This window comes from Hemibagrus wyckioides, linkage group LG13, assembly GCF_019097595.1.
Source record: "Hemibagrus wyckioides isolate EC202008001 linkage group LG13, SWU_Hwy_1.0, whole genome shotgun sequence".
NCBI lineage: Eukaryota > Metazoa > Chordata > Actinopteri > Siluriformes > Bagridae > Hemibagrus > Hemibagrus wyckioides.
Window position 1 is genome coordinate 23,443,864 of NC_080722.1, and position 22,092 is coordinate 23,465,955.

Below are 22,092 nucleotides of genomic sequence, written 5' to 3' on the forward strand. Positions count from 1 at the left end.
TGAGATCTATGTTTGTACTGGATTTTACATTTTTATGTGCAATTGTGTATCAGCTATGCAGCAAGATTTTCCAGGGGGTGCTGTGACGGGTGTGTGCCACGCCCAGGGCCGAGCCACACTGACCTCCTAATGGCCACAGAATCCAACCTGTCTGCTTATTTCCATGAGTTTTTGAGCATGTAAAGACCCCCAAAACGGCCTGGATGATTGAAATTTTTTTAAAAAATAAATAAAAAATAACAATCCTTAGAAGAACAAGAGGGCCCTCTGCACTACTAGTGCTTGGGCCCTAATAATAATCCTTAGAAGAACAAGAGGGCCCTCTGCACCACTAGTGCTTAGGCCCTAATTAGAAAAGAATGAATCAATATACAAAATACACTTTACAGAGCACTTTTTGGAATCAGTAAAAAAACACTAGGGGGTTTCACTTTTCTCTCAAAATATCCTCGATTCTACATGGCATGAAACATTTCTTTGAGATTCTGGTCCATGTTGACATGATTGCAGATTTTTCATGCACTTTCATGTTACAAATCTCTGGTTTTACCACAACCTATTTGGATTCAGGGATAGTGGATATTTGGATGGCCACTGAAGAACAGTGAACTCATTGTCATGTTCAGAAAACCAGTTTGAGACATGGTGCATTATCATGCTGGAAGTAGCTGTTAGAATATGACAACAATACTCCAATAGGCTGTGGCATTCAAGCGCTCTAAAAGTGTGCCCAAAGTGTGCCATGAAAAAATCCCCCACACCATTACACCACCTCCACCAGTCTGGACTGTTGAAACAAGGCAGGTTGAGTCCAAGGTTTCATGCTGTTGGCATCAAATAGAAATACTTAAACCAGCTCATCTAGCACTAACAATTATACCACAGTCAAATCATTACATTTTTCCTAAATTCTGATGTAAACATTACCTGAAGCTGTTGGCCTGATTTTATTCAATTCATTTAAATTCAATTTTATTTGTATAGCGCCTTGTACAATGGACATTGTCTCAAAGCAGCTTTACAAAAGAAGATAAACAGAGAAAAGAGAGGGGGGGGAATAAATAAATAAAAATAAATATATAACTAACTAACTAGAAATAAAAATAATTAATTTAATTAATTTATTAAACTACTATGTGTTGCACTTCTGCCACATTACATTATATTTACAGCATTTGGCAGACACCCTTATTCAGAGCAACTTACATTTATTGATACATTGATACAACAAAAGAATGTACACTCTTCTATAAGTCTATTTTAATAAGGTCAAAAATAACATTGTGTGGTCCTGAACAACTTCTATAAACAAACAAATTAGTTAATGTGACAACAACAAAAAACACAAAAGATTTCAATATGTTGTCATGTTTGTTACAACATTCAGAAACCAGAAAGTAAAAATTAAAGTAAACCCTTCTGACAATCATTAAGAGAATAATTAGCATGTAGATGTTAGTAATTAAATATACAGAAGCAGTTAATCAAGAAGTGTGACTACCTCTATAAAAGCAGAACCTGTGTGTGTTATGCCAAGAAGAGCAGAGAAGAAATTGTTGCTACTCATCAGTCAGTTATATGACCATTCTACAGTGGAGGGTGATGATTTGGAATTGTTTTGTAGCCTCTGTACCTGGGAAACTTGTAATCAGTGAGACAAAAATTAGTGCCACCAGAATATTCTTGAAACTGGGCCATGCAACAGGCCCAGGCACACCAACAAGCTGACATATGAACAGGTAAAAAACAAAAAGTCCTCAGACTTCAGCCCCACTGAGATGTTTAAAAATTAACAAACTGAAGCAATGAAAAGTGGACCAGAATTTCTCCAAAATGAAGAGATTCAACTTCAAGTTATTGTTACTGAATTATAGGGTGTACTTATTTTTCCCACATGGTTTCTAAATGTTTGTTTACTTTTTGGCAAAAATGACTACATATTTAAATCTGTTGTATCACCTGAGGTTATTTGTTTATTATATAGAAGTTGGTGAGTACCACACAATTGTTATTTATGCCCTGTTAGAAATAAAAGAGAGCATACTTTCTTTTATCTATACCTGTAATTATTCTGATAGTGTCTTTTTAGTGTCTTTTAGTCAGTGAATGGTCACAGAGAAATCAGTGTAGATAGAGATAGTGTTTGATAGAAATTGTATAGTGTACTGTCTAGCATTAGCATTGCATCTGCTTCTCCAGGGACTGTTGAACAAGGCTTATGATGCTGTGCATTCCAACCACAACCTTAGTTGAGTCAAATGACATATGTACTATTGTAGACTGTTTCTGTGTACTAACACGTTTCCTATTACAGTCAGCGTTAGGAATTTTAAAAACCTTCATAAATATGGAAATGTTTAGTTTGTGTACCAATCATCTGAATTTTCTAGATTTATAAATGATTTTGAATGTCAGTATTGCTCTTAATGATGCTAATGACAAAAAGCGTTATTATAATTCTCCCCATTCACATTACAATTCTCCAAAACAAGCCTTTCACCTGATGGTGGCAGCAGACTGTGTAAGATAAATTGCAAGAGCTTTTTTCCCTCTGATGACACCTGCATACAAATTTACTGAATGCTATTTACTCGAACATTCACTAATAAGCCAATCATGTAGCGGTGGCATACAGATGGGGTTAATGTTGCCATCAAACTTCAGAATGGAGAAAAAATGTGATCTCAATTATTTTGAACCTGACATGATTGTTGGTGCTTAGCCTTATTGAATGAAATACCTTTGATGGGAGAGGTCAACAGAGACTTGTTCAATCTGACAGAAAGTCTACAGTAACTCAGGTAACAACTGGACATTTGAAGACTTGAAAAATGTTGCCTGGTCAGATTAATCTCAATTTTTGCTGAGACACACAGATAGAAGTGTCCGAATTGGTGCCAACCTCATGATTTATGAACCCAACCTGTGATGTGTGATACCTGTGAACAGTCCAGAATGGTGGAGTTGGTGTAATGGTGTTTTCTTGGCACACTCTGGGCTGGTCAAAACAAAATAATCATTGCTTGAATGCCACAGCCTATTTAAGTGTTGTTGCTGACCATTTGCATCCCACCGTGGCCACAATTCACCCATCTTCTAATGGTTACATCCAGTGGGATAATGCTGTCATGTCAACATGGAACAGGAATGTTACTTCTAAAATCTATACCAAGAAGAGGCTGAGGCTGTTCTGTGATGAAAGTGAGGCCCTACCCAATATTTCAGTACTAGAATGGAGTATATATACACACAATAAAAGATCTAATGCCTGTGAAGGACAGGGGAGATGCTAAACTTTTTTGAACATGTTCATCAAACAACTCTTTCACCAGTCTTGCTGTGTGTATTGGTGCATTATCATCCTGATACATGGCACCACTTTCTGTAGGTTCGCAGGTGGTTGTTGTAGTGTTGCTAATGCAGTTTACTAGGGAGGTGTGTGTTAGGGTGTTTGTAACTGGTTGTACTTCAAGAAGTTGCTAGGGTTTAGGTGGGTAGAAAAGTCCACTGTTAATTATCTTTAATGCATTTAAATGGACAAATGTTTAAATCAAAAACCAGAAAATGTAAATTCCTTCTGATGACTTTCCTATACTGGAAAAACACCATACTGCACAAGCGAGACTTATTCCATAAATGTTAAATGTCTTCATATGACTCCCAGAGTCGTAGAAGTTACATCCAAACTTTTTGTGATTCGCATCCTTAAAGAGCCAGAGACTGAAACATGATGATAAATTCCTCTTGCTCTTCCCTTTTCTTTATTTATTATTCATAATGATGTATTTTCATCAAGCATAACTCGTTTATTTGTGTTTTTTCAATTGCATTTACTGCCATTGTATATTTGACCTATGTGACGTTTATAGATACAAAATCCGGAAGTAAAATGAGTTCACACGCCTGTTGGCGCTCAAGTAATGCTGCAACCGGAACATCATACTCGGTACAGTTTGAACTTCAATACCCACAATTCATTTCAGCATCAGGTTAAAGTTGAAATGTTTTACATGCATTGGAAACAGCACTAGCGTCAGGTTGAAATAAATTATATTATTCCTTAAAATGTTCATAACTGGTGTTTGCGGCAGCAGAGCATGTTCTGTAGCTTAGAGCTAAAGTGAAATGAATGTGTTTTCATGAAATCCGCTGCGATCAGTGAGATTCATCCTGACTGCTGTGGAGGGCTCGATAAAGTGGACTTTAGCAAGGTACACACATCCTTATCTCAAACGTACAGAGCATTGATAAAAACATGTCAGACGACTGCTATATTTCTAATCTCAAAACAGATAGATAACAAAAAGATATAAATGATGTTACTCCGATCATGCAAAAGTGCCTTAATTCGTCAAGTTTCTTTGGGTGTTCATACTTGTGCTTGCTGTGACTTTGTCCATGTTTGCAACAATTTTAGAAGTGATTCAGTTTTAAAAGTGAATGTGTCTGCTTGTTACAGTGATAATTCCGTAGAAATCCTACAGACATTTAACCACGCATTCTTCAGGTATTGTACGAATGAGAATCTCAGACAAATGGACAAAATCGGACAACCCCAGATCAGAATGCCTCCATCACCTTATGGCATAGGCAGGAAAATCAGACTTGTTGCTGTTACAAAATTAGATGTATGACAACATTAATTCTCGTGTGCAACACATGACACTGGTGGTTTGAGCATTCCTTCTCTTTCTTCCTTTTTTTTCAGGCAGACATGTCTGTGTTGTATGAGATAATGAAGTACATTGATCTGAGAGGGCCCAGCTTCTGCATGGCTGTCATTACCATCATCTTCAACCCAATCTTCTGGAATGTGGTGAGCTCAACACATGCGCAGTAGTGTGTTGCTGCATTTCCCTACTTGTGTACAGAATACTGAAAGTGAAATAAAAGGAATTTGAATTTACTATATGTTTTTCTGTTTCTAAATATCAAAAGTATAATGTTATAATTTGCAGTTTCAGTCTGCCGGTATAGGATTGTTGTTAGTTTTTGTACACGTGTGAATTATACAGAAGTTTATACAGAATATCCGAAATTTAGTGTGCATTATTTAGAAGGAGATTCTTTAAAGCTATTATGAAATGCTATATTGTGTTACCTATTGAGAATGATTAATATAGAAGATATTACCTTATATTTGCCATATTTACCAATTTAACTGAAAGTAACATTTTATCCTAACAGCATTGATAATATTGACTGTTTTGTAAATAAGCTGGTTATGTTAAGTAATGCTATTAGTTAATTCATTTGCATGGATTTCTTTTGAGTTGCCATATTACAGATATGTGGTTTCCTTTCAACAGTAATGCTATAATTCAAGACTAATGCATTTAAATTTTCATTTTATTAACATTCCATCATAAGAAATATGCTTTCTTTGATCCATTTACTGAGTGTGCTTTTGATCCAACATTCACCATTCTGAAAATGATGGTTTAGTCAGTACAGTTGAAAATAGTTATATAAGACATGATAAAGCTGTCCGTTTCCAGAGCAGTCCTGACAAAAGAAAACAGGGCCTTGATCCATGGTCCTACTTTGTAATGACAAAACATGCTGTTTGCCCTTCTGTTTTTGAATTTTGCACAGTAAGAAAGGGAATCAAGTCATGCTCATTAGTCACCACTTGACCATTCCACTGAACAAAGTTTTCATTCTTATTCCTACACCTCATTAGAACATAATTCGTCTTGGTGTAAAAGGCTAGTTTATGAGACTTGCTTTGCAGATATTCTGATGATTTTATCGTCTATTCTAAATGATTTGTAACTCTTGGTGTAATTACAAATATCGCTTATGAGGTATCTTATGAGTTTCTGAAGAATATTTAGCCTACAGTTTTTAGCCTTTATATTAATAATTACTAAAAAAAAAAAAAAACAGAAACATACAGAGCTATTAAATTTTGCATTAAAATGACTTCATATGAAGGAATATTTTGTGTATCGCTTGTGTGAACTTGCCTGGGGAGATGGATGGAGGAAAAAAGAGCAGCATGGAACAATTCTAGAAAATGAAAGTTTGATGCATTGTGCATTTTGAGATGCTTTGCTGCTCAGCCCAACTGTACAGAGGGGTTGGCTGAGTTACTGTAGCCTTTCAGGCAGCTCATAAAGATCTGGCCATAGTCTATTAACTCTGTCATCCCCAAGGCATTTCTGTCCACAGAACTGCCACTCACTGGATGTTTTTTCTTTCAGGTGCCATTCTGAGTTGCAGTCTATTGACTGTTGTGCATGAAAATCCCAGGGGATCAGCAGTTATAGGAACATTGAATACAGCCTGTCAGTCACCAACAATTGCAACATGCAGCTGCAACATGTTCTGCCAGGGTTAAAATCACTGAGATTACATTGTTACCCACTTAATATTAATATAAACTGTTGCTAAAATCTGCATGGTTTTATGCATGACACCGCTGCCACGTAAGATAACTGCATAAATAAGCAAGTGTACAAGTGTGGCACCTAGGTGGTGGAATGAACTTCCCTGTAATATCTGAACATCTGAGTCACTGGCAGTCTTGAAATGGTATGCTAAGACCTACCTCTTCCTGAAATACATGAACTAGTGCTTGTTTAAAGAAATGTGCTTCTCTTGCTGTGTTACTTCCCAGCAGACTTCTAGACTGATGGAGAAGAAAGGAACAGTGGTGAACCAGCGACAGGGTCATGGATTGCCAAGGCTCAATGATGCACATGGGGAGTGAAGGCTGGCTCATGTGGTCTGATCCAACAGACGAGCTACTGTTGCTCAGATTAATACTGAAGTTAATGCTGGTTCTGATAGAAAGGTGTCAGTGCATCACAGTTTGTTGCATATGGGGCTGCATAGCCACAGACCAGTCAGGGTGCCCATACTGATCCCTGTGCACTGCTGAAAGTGCCAACAATGGGCACGTGAGCATTAGAAGTGGCCAACGGAGCAATGGAAGAAGGTGGCCTGGTCTGATGAATCACGTTTTCTTTTACATCACGTGGATGGCCAGGTGCACGTGTGTCCCTTACCTGGTGAACACATGGACTCAGGATGCACTATGGGAAGAAGGCAACCCGGTGGAGGCAGTGTCCTGCTTTGGGCAATGTTCTGCTGGGAAACCTTGGGTCTTGACATCCTCTTACAAAAGCCACAAAGTCTTCCAGAAAGACAGTAAAGGCTTATGTCATGCTTGAGCTGTAGTTAGACTGAAACGTGAAAGTTAAGTTGCACAACATAAATGCAATGTTTAGGTATTATTATTATTATTTGAAATCACACACACATAAACACCCCTCTCAGAAATATCCACACACTCAAAACCCTGCACAATCACATAAATTGTCAAAAGACCCTTCAGCTGGTAGTTGATACTTTTGTTCCAAATTAATGTTAAATATAGTGTTTTTTTCTGGATTTGTTTCAGCAAGGTCATTTATACAGTAGATTTTTGTACATGGAATATTGAGTGCACAAAGAACAAGCTAACAAAAATTAAGGCAGATTAACAAGCTAAATATGATTTGAATGGCATTGTGGCAGAATTTTAGGGAAATTATTATTTTTAATTTTTATGATTTTTGAGGTCTATTTATTTATATTTCAGCACCTCAGGATTGAGGTGATTTCAGGATTGGCAAGCATGAAACATGCAACTTAGCAAAATCAAATCAATCCCATTCTTAGTGTTAAGGCCTATCCATATTCAGCAACTACTCTGCTTTACACAATCATTTTTAGTCTATTTCTTTGGCTTTAGGTTCCTTTGGTTTACTATTTTAATCACCTTGTAAACTGAACAGAATAAACTGACTTAACAGGAAGCAGCATAAGCACCAACCACAGCCTTAAAGGGTCCCAAATGAAAAAAAATTAGAGAGTTTTATTTTACACCTAAACCCCATATGCCCCGTTAAAAATGCAGACAATTTTTGAATCATACACATAACACATTCATTAAAAAGAATCTTTATTATTTCTGGTAAGGTATGTTTAAGGTATTTTTAAGTATACTACTCTGATCTTTAAGCTAATCATTCAGTTACTGATCTCTGCACTTAAATATTTTAGGTTGCCAGATGGGAACACAGAACACGAGGTCTGACACGCTTGTTCAAAAGCCCGTATGTGGCCTGCTACAGCCTGGGAGTTGTCATTCTACTTCTCAATATTTACCGCAGTCACAGGTAATACAAATAACTTGCTTAGCAGTCAAACCTAGGCTCCATAGACTTCAAACTTAGACAAACATACACTACCAGTCAAAAGTTTGGACACATCTTCTAATTCCATGGTCTTTCCTGATGTTTATTTCTTTCTACATTGTAAATCAATGCTGAAGGCGGCCGAAATACACAATAATCTTGTTTGAACAGTTGATATTGAGATATGTCTGCTACTGATGCTCTGTAAAGCCGTCATAACGGCTCTAATCTGAGGTGCTGTTAATTGGTGATTTCTGAGGCTGGTAACTCTAAATGAACTTCTCCTCTGCAGCAGAGGTAAATTTTGGTCTTGCTTTACTGGGATGGTCTTCATGTGAGCCAGTTTCATCATGGTGCTTGATGGGTTTTGCAAATGCACTTGACAATACTATTCTTGCAAGAACTATTCCAGAACACCTGACCTTCGTGTCTTAAAATAACAACTGACTGTTTTTTGTTGTCATTACATATGGATTACTTAAGTCCATGTGTGTTATTTCATAGTTTTGAAATCTCCAGTATTGTTCTAGAATGTAGAAAATAAATCCCTAAACAAAAAACATTGAATTAAAAGGTGTGTCCAAACTTTTGACTGGTAGTGTAGATTTCACAATAGTGCTGCAGAAATAGTGGTTGTTGACACTGGTGTGAATAGTATAGTTAATATTTTGATAGGTTGGATTGAGTACCTTTGAACTGAATGTTGAAATGTCACAGCACATTGCAGTCCTATGTATTTGGTTGTAGATGCTTTTTTTTTTCAGTTTAACCTCTTCATGTATGTTATGTTTTAGATTTTATGACCAAGTACATTTGTTAGAAATATCTGCACATGGCTGAAAGGGACAAAACAGCATAAAGTATGTTCATATGGTGTTGGGCCACCATGAGCTGCCATAACATCTTCAGCACACCTTGGCACAGATATTACATGTCTCTTGAACAGTACTGGAGGGACAACGCCATTTTTTCAGTACGTCTTTCTATTTTCAATTGATTAAAATCGTAAAATATTCACAATATAAAAGCATAGTAGATTATAGTAACATTGGAGTCTTGTTTAGCACAGTATATAATATTATATAGTGTATATACTTCACTGTGGGTGACCTGTGTATTCCCTTCACTGTCTTTGACCTCATTGGCAGGAGCTCCTTCCTATGTATATGCTGGAGGATTTTGAAACAAGAGGGTAGTGAGGGAAAATTTCCATTGCAGGGCAGCTGTTTAGCTCAGTATACATAATTCAACATAGATTGGTAAAGTCTTTTACATTTGCATGATTTTCTGACGTGAGCAATCATCGGATTTGAGGAAATCATCAGGGAGTAAACAAAAGAGGAACATCTATTCCATTCTGCTAATATGTGAGTGGTACTATTCACATATACTGTACAATTAGGAAGGACCTAGTTTCAGTATTATGTACAGTTTGAGCCTTTGTGTCTCCTGATGGTGAAAAATCCTTATGTATTTTTAACCTCAGTTCAGAAGCAAACACCAGGTCAGTGGTATACTTGTAGGGTAGGTACTGGTACATTACTTAAAATATAATCTTCGAAATAATCTATATGGTTTAAAAATATAGACCACTGACCATCACACACATGCTTTTTGAACATTCCATTTCAGATATAGTCCTCCTTTGCTATTATAATAACCTTTATGTGACAACAGTGAAATGTAAAAAAAAATGATGCAAATCCCAGTCAGCCGCTTCACTTAATGTTCACAACAGACATCAGAATGAAGAAATATTGTGAACTGTGATTTTGTTCAAGGCTTAGATTTGGTACCAGAAGGGCAGGATTGAGTATTTCATAAACTGCTGATCTCAGAGTCTATTTAAAGTTTACACAGAATGGTGTGAAAACAAAACACCTTGAGTGAGTGACAGTTCTGTGAATAGAAATGCTGTGTTGATGAGAGAGGAAAATGACCAGATTATCTACCAGAAAGGATAAAGTAACTGAAATAAGCACCCTACAGCCAAACACATCTCAGCATGCAAAAACATTAGACTTTGGGGTTGATGGGCTATACCAGGGTGAAGCACAGTCAGCCTAGAATAGGAATCTGAACCTATCATGGGCAGTGGACAGTAATACTCTGTTATTTAATAGAACATTTACACATTTATATAAATGGTTAATTCACAACCCACATCACAATGTAATTCTGATTTCTTTGTGCATACTTAATGTCTTTATGTGTCATTAGATGGGTTATAAATACACGATTATACTCAGTAGCCTCTGCACTGAAGTGGGATTTCATGATTTATAAAGATTATGCACTGAAGCTATTCATAGCACTGACTCTCTGTGGGATGATATGCTCAGACATTGACAGTGATGCATGGCAGGCTTATGGTTGGTTTGTGTGATGGAAGTTGTTGAATCTTAGATCAGTGGTCTTTTTTTGTTTTGTCTTATGGCTGTGGATAGTATCATGGCTTGAGTAGCTGTTTGTTAGCTTGCCCAGAATGAAATGCTGTTTAAAGGACCTCAGAAGATAGAAAGATTGCCAGAAAGATTCACGTCACCTCGTTTAGGAGCTGAATAAAGATGTATAATTTTAAAAATGTCTAAATAAGTCAATTAAAATTAAATAAAGTTGTTAAAATTTGTGAATGAAACATTGCAGTTTTTTCCAAAAGCCCTATTTTTAAATGCTATTCTTTCAAAATATAGAAGTATATATTGCATTTATCTAAACAAATATTTTGATCACTAAACAAATATAAACACAAAAATGACTAACACACACACCTCTGTTTTAGACTGATGATATTCTTAGTCTGCGACCGATTGAACCAATATCAATGTATTCACTGATCGAGTGAAATGCCATAAATATGTGTACAAATACAGACCGCTGAGACAATGTTGTTGTTGTTCTTTCGGCTGCTCCCTGTGTGTGAGGGGTCGCCACAGCGGACCAGTTCCGCACAACAACTTGGCACAGGTTTTACGCCGGATGCCCTTCCTGACACAACCCTCCCTTTTTATCCGGGCTTGGGACCGGCACTGCATCCAGTGGCTGGGGTTTTGGGCATTAGCTGGGAATTTAACCCAGGCTTCCGCATGGTAGGCGAGAAACCTACCACTGAGCCACCAATGCCCCACCTCTGAGACAATGTATACAAAATCAATTGATTAGTAAAACTAAACAATTGCATTCTAATACCATTGCTTTCCAGTAAATAATTTTTATAATGGTTTATGCTCACTCCTCATGCTCGTGGAATGTATTAGTGAATATTTCCAAGCAGTGGAGTCTAGTGTCAGATTGAGGACTGTGAACAAGTTTGAGGTATGCCTGTAAAAAATGCCAGTCCATTAGCTACACTATTAAATGTAACATAACTATATCCTTAATAAATTTGACATTATTAATGTACAAGTACTGTATATGCATGCATTTAGTCATGTAGGGTTTTGTATTAATTGTGAACTAATAATTTATTTATACAAATATATAAGGTAGGTAGTCTGTTGGGCCATAATGATACAACCTACTGCATAATTTCATGTTAAAGTAATTACCATTGTAAATTAAACAAAATGCTGCCAAGAGTCTAGAAGAATCACACCAGTGCTGTCTTTAATTTTCAAGTAATGTACTTTTATCATGTTGGAAATCTAGGGCACATATTCAGACAATCTTTGTGTATATGTATATATATATATATATATATATATATATATATATATATATATATATATATATATATATATATATATATATATATATATACATATATACACATACATATAAAGATTGTCTGAATATGTATACAAATATATATATATGTGTGTGGTTTTTTTTAGGTTGTTGCATTTAATGTTGTGGAATTAATCTTAGTCTTTTTTTCATATGACTGGAATTTAAATTATAAAGGATTTATGAACAGCTTTGTAAATATTTACAGCACATCATGATTTCATAGCATGTTGCATTTTCTTGTTATTATTACATGTTATTGTAATTTTATTTTAGTAGGTATAAATCCTTTGTTTAAAAGTAGGCCAGTATGCCAGCTGTTCTTCTGAAGATATTATGTCTGTGTAATGCTGTTCCATCTTAGCACTGAGTGAAGCAGTAGAATCTTTTGTAGGAGATTTTAGCTTCACTGACTGATCACACTCAATGGTCTATTGTGTTTTTGCCCCTAAAAGCACAATATGATTCATCCATTGCCAGTTTTACAAATCAATTTCCCTCACTTCATCACTTCCTCTTATCTTTCTCTTGCCTATTGATGCATTGTTACCCTTGACGTCATGCTTGCCCTCTTTCTTAAAATCATTTTGCTTGAAAATAAATAAGATTATGAAACACTGGCAGTTCTAAAACTATATTGACTATGTAACTTAAATTATCTGAGCAAAACATTGTAGTTATATTCCCTGTATCTGAAAACAATATGAAAACCATAAGCTATCTGAGCTGAAGATAGTATCAGTTAACAGACAAATTATCTAATGCACAGATATATATATATATACCAGATATGTCTAGTACCGATGCTCTGTAAAGCCGTCATAATGGCTCTAATCTGAGGTGCTGTTAATTGGTGATTTCTGAGGCTGGTAACTCTAAATGAACTTCTCCTCTGCAGCAGAGGTAAATTTTGGTCTTGCTTTACTGGGATGGTCTTCATGTGAGCCAGTTTCATCATGGTGCTTGATGGGTTTTGCAAATGCACTTGACAATACTGTTCTTGCAAGAACTATTCCAGAACACCTGACCTTCGTGTCTTAAAATAACAACTGACTGTTTTTTTGTTGTCATTACATATGGATTACTGAAGTCCATGTGTGTTATTTCATAGTTTTGAAATCTCCAGTATTGTTCTAGAATGTAGAAAATAAATCCCTAAACAAAAAACATTGAATTAAAAGGTGTGTCCAAACTTTTGACTGGTAGTATATATATATACACACTTTGTTGCCCAAACCATGCCCAAAAATGCACGAGTATAGTTTGTGTTCTGAGCTTAACTATCCTGATGTGGAAATAACATTGAAACAACTCTTGCTCAGAGCCATTCAGCTCTACATTGGAAAGCAGGCTTGTATGTTCACTGCCCCAAATGCTGCCTAAACCCCTGCAGAACTTCTCTTGCTACATCTTTACGTAACTTTTTCTCTATTTAGCTTTTATTTTGCTTCATTCACCCTGCTGTTCCCTGATTAACAAGCTCCTTCACTGTTTTGCCCTATGTAACGGGGTTTTGACTCAGATACTGCTGAGTCGATGGGTGTCACCCCAAAGCAAATTAAGAGTGCATAGAGAGTGCCGTTGCAGGCACATGCAGAACAGGACCTCAAGGCAGCAAGTGTTCCATTTTGGATGGGACATACATGTTGCTTCACATCAGTGACTCTGTGTCCTTTTTATAAAAAGAAAGTGTTTTATTTGAATATTTAAGTACTTTAAAATGGACTGTTGTTAAATCTCCATTATTTTCTGTTAGTTTTATGGTAGCGATGGAGGACCAACCTAAGCTGGAGCTGCTGGACAGAGTGCAGGTGTATTACATGGGCATAGCTCTAATGCTAATTGGCTCACAGTTTGTTATCAGTAGCTTTCTGGCCCTGGGCTTCACTGGGACGTTCCTTGGTAGGTACCTCATCTTCACATTCAAATCATGCATGTTCATCTTATCCTGCAGTCTCTGTTTTATAGATCATGATGAGGTAAACATTCACATACTGATACATTTATTGTTTCTCTAGTAACAGCTCATACACACAGACTTGTGCAGCAGATGCTCCACATAATCTAAGACAAAAAAACAGATTTAAATCATGTGTAGCAAATTAATTTTTTTTTTAATTAGTTTTTATTACATTTACTTGTGTATGGATGAAACTAAATTATTTCTTGGATGTTACAAAACATTAAATCCAACTAATAAAAGTTTAAAATATACTACTTGCTGTTCATTAATATGAACCTTCCTGCATGATACCTTCCTCATTCTTCTCAATCTTAGAAAAGGGGTTCATCAAGGGTTATATTGTAACTACTCACAGCTACAGCAGACAAAACACACACATAGACCAAGCAAAATCATTGCACAGTGTTTTATTTTCTTAGGTGAAGAGTGAGTCTGGTTGACTCTCTGGGCTTGGGGTCTGGTCCACAAAAGTGTTGGGGGTCTAGGTGGTTTCTGTCAGAGAAATGGCTTAAGCATTGTACATTGTGCCATGCCCGTTTATATAGTCTTTTGGATTCTCTCAGACCGTGAGGAGCTGCTGCTGTTATTTCTGGTTGCCAGGCATGCTTTGACAGCACACAGAAAGGGGTGATGGGTGTTGCGTAGTGTAACACGTGAATTACCCTCTGCTCTCATAGCGGCCCAAATTCAGGTAGTGCTTTGCTCCACCGTCAGCCAGTGGCCTTTGTGGGTGCAGGTCCAAAAATCTGGAACCCTGGCCAGCCCAGAGCAGGTCTTGCACATCTTGGCCAGCTTGGGGTAGGCTCGGCAGGCAGACTATGAACTGTAATGCATTTTCATAAATAATTATAGTAATGTGTATAATGACTTATTAATGTTCTAGAAACTAATATGAGTTTCAAATTTAAAGTGTTTTTAATTATAACACTAAGATTCTCAGCTGTAGTTTGTGCAGTTGTGATGAGAGGATCTAGGCTGTGACTATGTTCAGTTAAGGCTATTTCCTGGATGTTTGTATAGTTTAATTGTACAATTGAACTGCCGGATTGGCAGATTTTCTTGCCAAACAGAATTTAAATATGGCCAATAAATGATGCACTTCTTGTACTTATTTAAATGATTTACATGGTGAAGCTATGCCGATTGATCACACAGGCTGCTGGCTTTACAGAGCTATGGGGAAGAGCATAGAACAGTTAAGTGGGGCTCTGTGTCCATGTCGAGCACTTTTTCATTTCTGTGTTAACTCATTTCTTAAAGGGCTTAGATGGTTGGTTAGAAGACATTGTATAGCATCAATTTTATAAAGGTCAAGCTGATGCAGTATGTGCATTTGAAAATTGTAAGGAGAAACATTTAATGATTTTGACCAATGTTTAATTTCTTTCATGGCTGTGAGAATTTGTCTGAATACTGTTTCACGTTTATTTTGACAGGAGATTACTTTGGTATACTGATGGAGAAGAAGGTGACTGGCTTTCCCTTTAACTTCATGGATAACCCAATGTACTGGGGAAGCACTGCCAACTACCTAGGCCTGGCCCTAATGTGAGTCCTGTGAGATTATTTGTGTCTGGTTTGTTTAAAATTAAAAGCATTTCATATTGGCTAAATAGTTCAGAGTACTTCAGAGTATTTCACATATAGTAGAACTAGATATAGTAGTTCACATATTTTCAAAATCTGTGTATATAAAAGGCGCACATGTTGCATGGATGTAATATATATATACACTATATTGCCAAAAGTATTCGCTCACCCATCCAAATAATCAGAATCAGGTGTTCCAATCACTTCCATGGCCACAGGTGTATAAAATCAAGCACCTAGGCATGCAGACTGTTTTTACAAACATTTGTGAAAGAATGGGTCGCTCTCAGGAGCTCAGTGAATTCCAGCGTGGAACTGTGATAGGATGCCACCTGTGCAACAAATCCAGTCGTGAAATTTCCTCACTCCTAAATATTCCACAGTCAACTGTCAGCTGTATTATAAGAATGTGGAAGTGTTTGGGAACGACAGCAACTCAGCCACGAAGTGGTAGGCCACGTAAACTGACGGAGCGGGGTCAGCGGATACTGAGGCGCATAGTGCGAAGAGGTCGCCAACTTTCTGCAGAGTCAATCGCTACAGACCTCCAAACTTCATGTAGCCTTCAGATTAGCTCAAGAACAGTGCGCAGAGAGCTTCATGGAATGGGTTTCCATGGCCGAGCAGCTGCATCCAAGCCATACATCACCAAGTGCAATGCAAAGCGTCGGATGCAGTGGTGTAAAGCACGCCGCCACTGGACTCTAGAGCAGTGGAGACGCGTTCTCTGGAGTGACAAATCGCGCTTCTCCATCTGGCGATCTGATGGACGAGTCTGGGTTTGGCGGTTGCCAGGAGAACGGTACTTGTCTGACTGCATTGTGCCAAATGTAAAGTTTGGTGGAGGGGGGATTATGGTGTGGGGTTGTTTTTCAGGAGCTGGGCTTGGCCCCTTAGTTCCAGTGAAAGGAACTCTGAATGCTTCAGCGTACCAAGACATTTTGGACAATTCCATGCTCCCAACTTTGTGGGAACAGTTTGGAACTGGCCCCTTCCTCTTCCAACATGACTGTGCACCAGTGCACAAAGCAAGGTCCATAAAGACATGGATGACAGAGTCTGGTGTGGATGAACTTGACTGGCCTGCACAGAGTCCTGACCTCAACCCGATAGAACACCTTTGGGATGAATTAGAGCGGAGACTGAGAGCCAGGCCTTCTCGTCCAACATCAGTGTGTGACCTCACAAATGCGCTTCTGGAAGAATGGTCAAAAATTCCCATAAACACACTCCTAAACCTTGTGGACAGCCTTCCCAGAAGAGTTGAAGCTGTTATAGCTGCAAAGGGTGGACCGACGTCATATTGAACCCTATGGATTAGGAATGGGATGTCACTTAAGTTCATATGCGAGTCAAGGCAGGTGAGCGAAGATTGAATTGGATGTGGTTTGTTTTTCTACCATTTTTTTTTTCTACGGATTTACAGATGAATTACACATTTATACAAAGCTGATGATCAACCCAGAGCAGGTGTCTGAGGTTTTTAGCACTGTTATCATCAGGACAGCTGGGTGGAATATAAGCCAGATGTGCTAATGGCAGTGTATAGACCATTTGCAGTTTACTTGATTACAAAGAAAAGCTACAGAGCTATAGCAAACACTATTGTAAATCTAAAACCACAAAAAAAAACCCTCTAAAACCTAAAAGCACAAATGCACAACATGAGTGGAAAAGAAATAATGATCAAATTCTTATTAATTCAAGGAATTTGTGCTTTTTAGCATAAATAGCATGTTGAAATGGGCTTAAAAATGAAATGATGCATGCAGTGCTGTATCAGAAGCACTTTAAGCTCCAGTGAAATTGTGATGTAACTAGTGCCTTTTTCATCACTCTCAAATTTCTGCCTTAGTGGATGTGTAAAACATATCACGTACCTACATGTGGTTACGATGGCAACAATGGCAAAAAGTCTATGAGCAACTGCCTGGCTTGGTTGCTAGGCAGCTGTTGCTGGAGCGACTGGCCTATGGCCTCCCAAACCGTGCTCCTGTGGCCTCTTTCTCTTTTATTCTCTGCATCTTTCATTTTTTTGCAGTGTTTTTTTCCACTTTCAATATAACCTTTGTTCATGTGTCAGAGAACCCAGGAGTTTGAAAGGCTTACAGCTAACCACACAAAGGAAAACTTGACACATTACAACCTATTTTATTAGAATGAAGCCCAAAAACGTGTGAGCATGGTGATACTCAGGTCCTGCCCTGGCCATATGCAGTTTTTAGCTTGTACACCCAGCTCATTTGAGTCACATGGTTCTCAGTGAACTGTCCTTTTTTATTCACTGAAATTACGCATACTGGCAAGTCAGCAAGACTGTGGGTGTCTGTGACAGAATATCCAAGCAGCTAAAATCCTTTCCTGAGAACTGAAGAAACAGACTATCATGTTTCATCCAATTAACCTACTTCTTTCATTAGGATGTGAAGACAGGCTTTTTTGTTAGTGGGTGTTTTATTCAGACAGGAAAATAGAGTGAATGAGACATCAAGGCAGAGATATGTGGCAAAAATCTTCATCTTTTTTCTCCTTCAGCTGAAAACAGAAAGAGCCAGTTATTTTGCCTAATAATGTTAAACTAATGTTAAATACATAATTGTTTAGTGTTAGCTAGATCTGATAGATTTGTATTTCAGATTAATGAATTAAAAAACTTTCTCTATTTAAAACAACCTTGTCAACTTTAGAAAAACCCAGGAATGAGAGTGGGAGGAAGGGACTGTGCTTCCAGAAGTGTCTGTGAATGGAATACTCTGAACAGTTAGAAATAAGAATGATCCAGCCTGGCAGGGAGATTGAGGTGTGACTTGGGAGAAACCTGCCTTCAAATAAGCATAGTTTTGCTGACTTAGCAGGCTTAGTATATAAAGCATGGGGCATAACAAATTTAAAGCCTCTTAGATTACTCTAGGTTCACCTAGTTATAGGCTCCTAGTTGACTAGAAAGTTGGATGTGAAAATATTCAGATGACACGCTTGGAGGAGTCACCATGATTGACAGAGTAGAGGGTAATGTCATTCCATTCACCCAGACATGCTTTCAGAATTTGCCTGAATTTCTTACTTAAGCTAATTTATTCTTGTTGCTAAGAGCAACATAATTTTGTTATGTTTGTTCTATTATATCCTTGCTTTTACTGGGACCTTTACTCCACAGGTCATTATACTTTTGTAAAAATTGAAATACTGCTGCAGGTCTGTGAGGACATCATTTGTCATTACCCAGATTAACCTGCTTCATATGTCTAAATGAACACACCATGAATTTTTATAGTTTAGGGAGTTCTGGGTTTCATGCTTCCAGACACTGATTTTATTGCCATTCATTGTCTATTTATGTCTGTTTATTATGTGAATTGAAGTGTAAAAATATTCTCCTATGACAATGTAACCCGATGGTTTAAAACAAGTATTGGACATGTAGAGTGTATGGGTTATGCATGCTTGGATGACCTTATTTTCTTGTCATCAACCTCAAAATATAATACAAAATATAGTTACAGATTGTGTACCAGTATATTTTACATTTATGTATTATTTATGGCATTTGGCAGATTCGAAATATATTATAATATATTCTGACATATTTAGTTCAAAAGTATGCGTTTGAGACATCTGAATTTTGATTAGGGCCCACTAAAGTCATTGCCTATTGTTTTTTAAAATGATACATTTTATTACTGCATCTTTGAGGTGTAAGAAATAAAGATGAAAGCATTTTAATAGAAAATTTCAGTGCTCTAGATATGATGTAGGTCTGAAGATATAGAGATCTGGCTTTCCATGTGTGGTTTGAATGTCTGTCCTCTGAAGGAAGCGAGTGACAGCTTGAGAAAAGCATGTGATCATCTGCTGCTCAGCTCTACACATGCTGTTGTTCTGTTTACAACACTGAGTCATCATCCCTCTGCCCTGGTATTTCAGTGCATGATGGTTTGTGGTAAAGATGTTGATCTTTGCAGTGTTATAGTCTTCTTGAGGTTGGAGCAAATTCTATTTGATGGGCCCAAAAGAGAAAACTGCCATGAAACAATGAAATTGTCTTGTGTGGGCTTTGTTGAATCTATGCACCACTGCAGATTAATATTTCTGAATTTTATTCAGTTGAATACAGCTCATTAAAAATTGAGGGACATCTTGGGAAAAAGAAAAATGCTAATGGTGTTTGGGGCATTTTTAGCTCCTTTCTGGACTTGCTGTTGATTTGAGGTTGAAAGATACTTTATAGGTGATGCTAACTCTGGTACTGATTTTTTAAGTGAGTCTGCAATTATAATTATGAATCAATGACTGAAGTTATTGGAACCATATTGTAATTGTTTCTCTTCCTCTTATGTTTCTTTTTCTTTTTCTTCTTTTTTTTCTTCTTCTTCTTCTTCTTCTTCTTCTTCTTCTTCTTCTTCTTCTTCTTCTTCACCTTAAAATGAACTGAAGACAGGTTTGCTCTAAGAAACTGAGACTTGATAGTTTCATCTTCATTAGGACCTTTCAACAATAACAATTTTAACCAAGACATTTTAATGGCTATTAATGGTATTTAGACTAATTAAAATTTTAATGTAACTAAAGAAACTTGTTTCAAGAGTTAGATTATGTACTGTGTGTATACATTTGGTTTAAGCATTCACTAAAGCTGCTGATCTGTATCTGATTATTTAACTGCATGAATGTGCAGTTGTACAGATGTTCCTAATAAAATGGTGTGTGTGTCTGTGTTAGAAACGCCAGTCCTATAGGAGTTCTGCTCACCGCAGTTGTGGCATTGTGCTACAAAGTGGCCATCGCATATGAGGGGTAAGATGTATACAATGTTTTACATAATAATTCAACTGTTTTTAAGTATTTTGCACTAATTTAAAGTGCTATTTTGTTATATCAGTAATACAGGTAACACATCTGACATTTAAAAGGAAACAAGGAAGAAAAAAAAATAAAATTTCAGAGACAAAAAACAGATTTTGGTCTTCTCATGTGCATACACGTTGGGACAGAGAGAAAGACACTACTTAATGGACACACAAATAAAAAACAAAGAAAGAAGCGTATTAGCAGTCTGGCCTCAGTGTGTGGCCAAAATAATGATGAGTAACTTGAACATTGTAGTCAACAACTTAAATGTTCCTCTCTGTCTTATGGATAATCAACAATTTTAATGCTAAAACCATCCTTATATAGAGAATAAATAAGGGGATGTTCAGGTAATTATGTGATCAGATGTGTGCATTGTTAGTTCATGCTTGTATGCCATGTTTACACATAGGCATCAGTCTGTGCCAGGAACAGGTTGGTACAATACAATGGTGCTTGAGATTTATGACCTCTGCACTCCCTACCTGTGTTTATTTTGTTGAATTTGCAGACCATTCACAGAGAACATCTATCAGCAAAGGAGCCTGAGCTGCAAACACAAATAATTCTTGAGTGTGTTTGCTTAAGGATCACAGCAGAGCCCCAGATGATCCAGACTCCACTCTAAATGTACCTGTTCATGAAAAAGTGGCAGTGAAGACCTGAGTAACTCCAATTCCAAATGTGAAGAAAATAGATTATTATTTAGCGATGTTTTATGTCTCTTGAGATTCTGTTAACTTTATTAATGGCAATATCCTAGAGAAAGAAAGTAACTGAGACAGTTCAGCTAAGACGTACAGTATTTTTTGTACATTATTCAGTTGTTTGGGTAAATTAAAATTGTTCTGCCCTTTGCAGACTAATAATAAATTGTGTATATAAATGCTGCAATTTGTCTTGTAACATAATTGTGTCTATTATAAAAAATTAAAAAATGATGTCAGCTCCTTTCACTTCACCTACTTATTTGTCTCTTGCTGGTTTTCATTCATATGCTTTACACACTTTAAACACCATGAAGAATATAATGCAGTTTGTTGGAAATGTATCTTGGTTCATCTGCCTTTACATGATGTTTTTACTCAACAAAAATAAGTGTCACAGAACCTGGAGAGACATTTCCCATATGCCATCTATGGAAAGTCAACAAATCAGATTTTTCCTGTGCACAGCAAGTGCTACATTATGGCTTTAAGTGCACAAACCCACTCATTTTATGGCTGGCTGCATTGTACATTGTACACTTCTTCATTATGATCACATTGTCCTTCATCCAGCATCTCTGTACTGAACTGTTTCTAGATCAGCAAAACACTGTAGAGGATGAATTTCTCAGTGAATCAACTCGCAACTCATAAGCCAACCTTAAATGTTCTGGTCAGTTGTGTGTGTGTGTGTATATATGTGTATATATATATATATATATATATATATTATATACACAACTGAATATATATATATATATATATATATATATATATATATATATATATATATATAGTATTCAAAAATGCAAATATTCTAAACCAAAGTCCAGCAAATGAGTAGAAAATTATCTAATAGAATATAGATATCCCAAAGAAATACATCTTTCTTTGGGAAAATGGTGAAAAAATAATTTACCATTATTATTTTTCACCACATTACATTTTCCAGCACCTAAACTGCACAGATATTTTATACCTAACCTTTATCTTTGACAAGGTAAAAAAGTGATTTGATGATTATTTGCACCCATATTATTTTCTGTGTGTTAAAAGGCCTGTAGTTTTAGTT

General features: G+C 36.9%; 1 protein-coding gene across 1 annotated transcript; it reads left to right on the forward strand.

Annotated features, from left to right (window-relative positions):
* Window positions 1-3,966: 3,966 nt before the first annotated feature.
* On the forward strand, window positions 3,967-21,129 carry pemt (phosphatidylethanolamine N-methyltransferase). Its single transcript, XM_058406938.1, has 7 exons — window positions 3,967-4,211; window positions 4,709-4,816; window positions 8,053-8,168; window positions 13,669-13,814; window positions 15,312-15,423; window positions 20,185-20,259; window positions 20,825-21,129. Exons 1-7 carry the CDS (start codon window positions 4,140-4,142, stop codon window positions 20,877-20,879), a joined length of 684 nt encoding a protein of 227 aa, XP_058262921.1. The 5' UTR covers window positions 3,967-4,139; the 3' UTR covers window positions 20,880-21,129.
* The last annotated feature ends 963 nt before the right edge of the window (window positions 21,130-22,092 follow it).

Coding starts and splice junctions, on each gene's coding strand:
- pemt (XM_058406938.1), top strand. CDS start 4,140: ATGAAATCCGCTGCGATCAGTGAGATTCATCCTGACTGCTGTGGAGGG. Junction 4,817..8,052: donor ACCCAATCTTCTGGAATGTG/GTGAGCTCAACA, acceptor TAAATATTTTAG/GTTGCCAGATGGGAACACAG. Junction 15,424..20,184: donor TACCTAGGCCTGGCCCTAAT/GTGAGTCCTGTG, acceptor TGTCTGTGTTAG/AAACGCCAGTCCTATAGGAG.